General features: G+C 32.9%; 1 protein-coding gene across 1 annotated transcript; it reads left to right on the top strand.

Annotated features, from left to right (window-relative positions):
* The first annotated feature begins 1,287 nt into the window (after positions 1-1,287).
* On the top strand, positions 1,288-3,405 carry LOC127834401 (uncharacterized). The gene is made up of 3 exons (XM_052360233.1): positions 1,288-1,450; positions 1,756-1,867; positions 2,324-3,405. The coding sequence occupies exons 1-3, from the start codon at positions 1,288-1,290 to the stop codon at positions 2,523-2,525; spliced, it is 477 nt and encodes a 158-aa protein (XP_052216193.1). The 3' UTR covers positions 2,526-3,405.
* The last annotated feature ends 3,142 nt before the right edge of the window (positions 3,406-6,547 follow it).

The raw sequence follows: 6,547 nt of genomic DNA, 5'->3' as shown, positions 1-6,547 counted from the left end.
CGCCTTCCTTAACAAATATGATATAATGTATTGTTAAAATATCAGAAATATTATAAGCAGGATCTTCTTGAAACCCTGAAATGGTATTTTCGAAGGCAATTAACAACAACTACGTCATTTACAATAATAATATTACACAATCCAAATTTTCTAAACAAGGCGCTTAATAGAATAAAAGGCTTATCGAACCAAATTTATAAGAAACAGTTTGCAACAAATATTTACAACATATCATGCCAATTATAATTTTATAAAGAGAGTTTCAATCCATACAATTAATTTTACTAACACAATATTGATAACTAAACAAATCTTATTTAAAGTCGTTCTTGTAAGTATAAGTAGAAAGCGTCACCTTGTGATATTTCAGATCAAAGAAAAACTCGAGATGTAGAAACAGCGCCTTCCTCTGCGTGTGCATACATTTGCATTTATTTTTGAAAACAGTTGATTATTTATTCAGATACGAAATGCCAGGGTCGCTGCAAATTGCCTCACTGAAAGTGGTTCTAACAGAGATTTTCCAGATCGGCTCGAAGAACCGGAGGAGCCGGAAACACTATTCATATATGTCCAGAAATTGATGCAACCAATTTGTGGGTAGGAAATTAATTATTTTGTGATGCATACAATTATGTTCGGTTTGTTGACTGAAACAATATAGTTAATTTAAAATAGTTATCAAACATCAAACACAATAACAATTAATTAGTATTCCGAAAATATATGCAAAACAGTTGTGTAAATGTGGCTATATACAAGGGACATAACGAGGTGCATTCTAATTAACCGACTATTTAAATATATGCTGCTATATTTCTTAAGCGTGTTTGTTAAAGACGCAATATAGTGGACACTTTTTTGTTTCATTGTATCTTGTCATAGAAAGTAACAGTTCTGTAACTCCCGATTGCACCCGACTTTTTATTAGTTAAATACAATTCAATTGCAAAATATCAGGTTTATTTTCAATTAAATTTGTATCTTGGTGATATGTGATTCAATTGTTAGCACACTTTTTTTATTTTGGACAAAACTGGCTTGCAAGTAAGGTATAGATGCCATTTTAAGCTCGTTTAAAGTACCAAAGATACGATTTGCCTTTGCCGCTACAAGGCAGCGATATCTGTATTATTTCTTGATGATTTTTTGCTGCTCAAATTTGAGTTATACTCATTTTGATTTTTGAATTTTTATGACAAAATTGTATGTCATTTTTAAAACAAAATAATCCTTATAAGTTCAGCGTTGTTATATCCCTTTCTTATTTCAGTGTTTTTTTCGGAGATGTTCGCTTGCGTTACACCTGACGTTGAGACTGAATGCCCATCGGTTGCGGAACAAGTTCGCAATATTTCTGCTTTAGCTCAGGAGAAAATGCAGCCGCATTTCCCGTCTTTCGAGACCCTACGGATGCTTACAAAGGAACGCTGTCCACAGTTGCCCAACGGTATGACTGTCAAATATCTGAAAACAGTATAAGCAATGAATTGATATACAACATACATGTAGTGACGTATTATTTATTTTGGTTGTTGCACTAGTTAAATATGATACTACCTTAGAAACATACTAAGGGATACGTTACAAGTTCATCGGGTCGCTCAATCGTGAAAGATATCGGGTTCGCTCTTTTGACAGAAATCAAAAAAAATATCTGTGCATCATGCATAATTCTTTTAATCGTCAGAACTGCTTATATAATGCCCAAAAGGTCTCCTAAATCTCATTAACTATATGGTGTTTCGCATTTAGATTTCGGCACATCTCGATGCGTACATGACAAACTTCAAGAACAGAGTTACGTAGACTGCATTAAAGTGGTGAATAAACAATTTACAACCTCTTCGGAGAAGATGTCTTGCGTGTAAGTACTTGAGATATTGTAACTTCAAGAACAGAGTTACGTAGACTGCATTAAAATTATGAATAAACAATTTACAACCTTTTCGGAGAAGATGTCTTGCGTGTAAGTACTTGAGATATTTGTAATGTGAATTTAAATTTTGTTTTTGTTTAAATTACACTTATTGGATTCCACAGACAGTTTACCTTGGGTGTTTTACCGATGTTCTGAACAGATGATAAGAAACACAACAACTATAAAACAAATTTAATTTATAAATATGTAAATACACACAATTAGATAGATACGTTTGAAATTGTCTTTGTTATTAAATAAAGACGGTTTAATAGCAAGAATGGTTGATCATTAATGCAATTTTGTCCAACCATACATGTTTACTGATGTTTAAAAATCATGATGCAATATGGTGTAACGTAATCGAAATATATTCATTTGAATGCCTCGTATGTTTACCAGTGCCGTTGATCAGCGCCTGGCCTGTCTCTCTGACGCATTGGTCCTAAAATGCGGGAAGGAATACTACGACGGTATTGTCAACAACGCCCAATACTTCTTCACTGACGAGCCGCTCACCTGTGACCGCAACTTGGCGGCCATTGTGCAAGTGTCCCTGATTACTTTTTTCATGAGTTGCTTGATCTTATTGATTTTATACTAAATCGTTTAAGTTTACGTTTATATAGGCCATATTCCTAGTTTTCACGTACAAATGTAGTGTGTATGACATATTTTGACAAATACAAAATAAGAAGGTATCTTTGAAGTGGCCATAGCTAAATCAAGACTTTAGTGGCTGAACATAAGCTGATCAAAGTATTATTTAACGGAATAAACAAAAATGACTTATTTGCAATATTCAAATTGTATATAAATTATTTTAATTATAAGGTAATGGTCATTTAATAGTCTGAAACATTGCACTAAAAACTCAAACTTTTCTTGCAAGCAAACTATAACTTAACTCGATATAATAAGAATAAGACTTGCCATACAATGGGCAACATATATACATCAACAAAAAAGCCGAATTTGTTGAATTGATATCCCCGCTAAATAAATTGTGTTTATTAATTGATACAATAAATCCTCCCGTATAATATGTATACACCCGTGGAGTTTAATGTGAAAATAGTGTATATAATGTGAGGTATTATCCTGGAAAGTTGCATCATACTTAACAACTAATAACAATTAGTGTTATTTAATAAAGTGTATGAGTATGTTTTTGTACATGGCACATTATCCCATTGATATGTATGCACCCGTAAATGTAATATTTAAATGTTGTATTGCATCCCTAAAACGTTACATCATTCACACACAACAAAAGGAAATATCTCTTATTTCAGACAGTTAAAGGCTTTGGCTCTGTTTCATGGCACTTCTCCTCGTTAATATTTATAATCCGATGACGTTTCATGTTGAAATCGTAAATAGTTTCTCTCAGATATAAATCTGACACGTTTGTGACAGATGGACACAAACGGAGAGAAAAACGAACATCATAAAGACGGAAACTATAAAACCTACAACGCTCCGCCTAATATGGGGGACAAAAGAAAGTTGACGATTTAAGACAGACAGTACTTTTTTGTTTTGTTTAATTTGTGTCCTCTCTTTATAATTACCGTTTATATAATTAGTTCCTAAAGTTTGGTATATCAGATTTGTGAAGGTATAGAAGTTTAATATTTAATCAAGCAGTTACAAATTTATCTCTTTATAAACAAATTGAAACCCCAACTGTGTTCGGAGGATATAATTCTTATTAGTATCATAACTTTGTGATTGTGTATAACACGCACGTCACCCTGTTGAAAAGAATTCGACTAAATGCATGACATGTGAATGTCAATATTTTCTTTATAAATAAATACTAATCAAAATTGATTTTACAAAACTTAACATGCACGTATATAAACATTATACAATATTGTATCATTAATAACTACATATACCGGTTTTGTACTCATGGTTTATATTTTATTGTATATGTATTGCACTGAAATTTGTTTACAGTGGTTAAATGCCGTTTTAAATTGATACACATAACCTTTCTTACCCATCATCCGGTAAAGATCACCGAGAGCTTTGTTTTTACTATTCGAAACGAAATAAACTTATAGTCTTGACACAATCGTTCATCATTTATGATGATAATAGTTAAGAACTAAAAGTGTGTTGCGTACAAAACAATAGTAAGATAAAACACCGGAGTAATTATCGGGTGATTATTGTATTTGCTTTAAAGTTATAATAATAACAAACATCTGTCACTTTCATATGAATGCTGCATTCTGATTTGAAAATTTGTTCACGTAACCTTTTTTTCATTTTCCGATGAACCCAATTTGCATGCAAATTTTAAACATGAATATTCATGGCGCTTCTTTTTGGTCATAAACAAGTTGCCAAAATGACGTAATGTTTTGCGCGAAACTTAATGGCGTTGTTTTTTTGTTGGTCAATAGCAAAATGACGTTGTATTTTTGCGCGAACTTCAACGATACACCCATTTGACGGAGATGAAACCGAAACTAAAAATAGATACATACGCAATATTAAAAAGGACTTGTATGACCCTTACCACGATATAATTTCAGCTTTAAGATCATTTTGTGTTGTAATTATACGACTCTTAAATAGCTTTTTTTCTGCATTTCATCGGTTGTATGAACTGTCGGGAAAATACACCTAATTTATGCGTCGGCGTGTTCTGAAAATTAGGCGTAATTTTATGCGACAGTCAATAAACTGATGAAATGCAGAAAATGCTGTTCATTTTTTTAAATAAAGTTGAAAACCTATATTTGAATGAAGTTGGGACTTTTGATCAAATTGTTCATAATAGCGATGTACCTTTTGAACTAAAACATTGCTTACACAATGAACATGATATTTTTAATACTATAATTCGATATGATGTTGTATAAGTTTCGTAAGTACTATAACGGAGATTGTAAACATCAGTATACTCCGCAATAAGTTAGTTTTGTTTTCACTTCCGACAATGTATAAGAAAATCAAATAACTGATTCATATAGATGAACATCTTACAGAAAATCATTCAAAATATCCAGCATCGTTTTAAACAGTTTTCGTCGATAGGGATCTATGCATGATTATAATTGATCTTGAAGTGCTCGAACACAATAGAAAGCGTAAACAATACCGAGCGATCATTCCAAAACCACAACACCTCAACAGCTTTGACTTCAAGTGAAAAATGCGACTTCGAAATTAAAAAACATTATACGGTCTAGTCGGGACCTTAATCTTGGTTTGAAATAGACCATAACTTGTAATAAGAATTATAATATTCTATGTGTATTTTAGAAAATAAATATAAGACATACATAGATGAATGGTAAAACGTTCTTAAAAGCGATTATTTCAAATAAATGCTGTTTGGAAATTGCTTTGATGAACTGAACCTCAATTATTGTGTCTTTAATTTGCAAACTTACACGCAAATGAAACATGGCCAATTGAAAATAGTTGTTTTAAACAAATACAATTAACCGATTTTCTCGTTCATCTCTGGAAGAAACACAATGTATGATCATTCACAATACATGTTTGCATAAACAGAGGATTAACGTTTAGTATAATATAAATGACAATTTAGATGGCTGTTGTTTAAATTTAGCGCTTAGTGTTCTTGACAGCACAAAGGGATCGGCATGCTGTTTAATCAAGATGAATACTTTCATTCATGGCACATGAGCATGAAACAGCACATTAGGATTGACGCCCTCATTCTACTTGGTAATTGCCAGCGTTTAACGGGTACAGAGCTTTGTCTTAAATATGGGCCGGACTCTGTGAAAAGGGGGTTAATTGCATGTGCGTAAAATGTCGTCCAAGATTAGCCTATGCAGTCCGTGCAGGCTAATCGGGGACGACACATTTGGCTTTTATGATATTTTTGTTAAAGAAAGTCTCTTGTTAGCAAAAATCCAGTTTAAGCGGAAAGTATCGTCCCTGATGAGCTTGTGCGGACTGCACAGGCTACTCTTGGACGACATTATATGCACATGCATTACATCCCCTTTTCACAGAGCACGGCTCATATGCATTGGACAGGAATGATGGATTAAATTCTTATAATTGACATTTTGCTATTTACAATGACATTTCTTTTGACCTAAGTGCCTGATTATTGCCAAAAAGTCACATGATGTAACACACTTCACAGTATTTTTATTATTCTTTCAATTTTGTGAACAATTGTGCTTGAGTCAGGGTCCTCGACTAAATGATGGCATTCTACTCTTAACTTAGCCCTATAACATACAGACCCGTTGGCATTTCACATTTGTCCATCATACTTAAATCATTACATTCCCGATAGCTTAATAATAATACTTATGATATAATAAATAGAGGATATTTGTTCATGTCAGTGTAAGATCGTTTGTTATTTCATGAGTGATCATAGAAAATATATGTTCACGAGTGGAACTATTATTTTTCTATGATCACGAGTGAAATAACAAACGATCTTACACTGACATGAACACATTTTCGGTTTCTTTTATGCCCCTTTTCCAAGAAAATAATTAACAGCTGTTTCCCTTTTGCTGAAAAGTTACCCTTTCTCGGAGTTTCTCCCGTGTCGTGCCACAAGACATTGAAATGACGTCATTTTGTGACGAAATGACGTCATTTTGTTGACGA

The sequence above is a fragment of the Dreissena polymorpha genome, chromosome 6, assembly GCF_020536995.1.
Source record: "Dreissena polymorpha isolate Duluth1 chromosome 6, UMN_Dpol_1.0, whole genome shotgun sequence".
NCBI classification, from domain to species: Eukaryota; Metazoa; Mollusca; class Bivalvia; order Myida; family Dreissenidae; genus Dreissena; species Dreissena polymorpha.
This window is presented reverse-complemented; position numbering and strand designations above follow the sequence as displayed.

Bases quoted from the DNA above. Each gene is read 5' to 3' on its own strand.
- LOC127834401 (XM_052360233.1), top strand. From the start codon at position 1,288: ATGTTCGCTTGCGTTACACCTGACGTTGAGACTGAATGCCCATCGGTT. The intron at 1,451-1,755 runs GTATGACTGTCA...TTTCGCATTTAG, and splicing joins CTGTCCACAGTTGCCCAACG to ATTTCGGCACATCTCGATGC. The intron at 1,868-2,323 runs GTAAGTACTTGA...TATGTTTACCAG, and splicing joins TCGGAGAAGATGTCTTGCGT to TGCCGTTGATCAGCGCCTGG.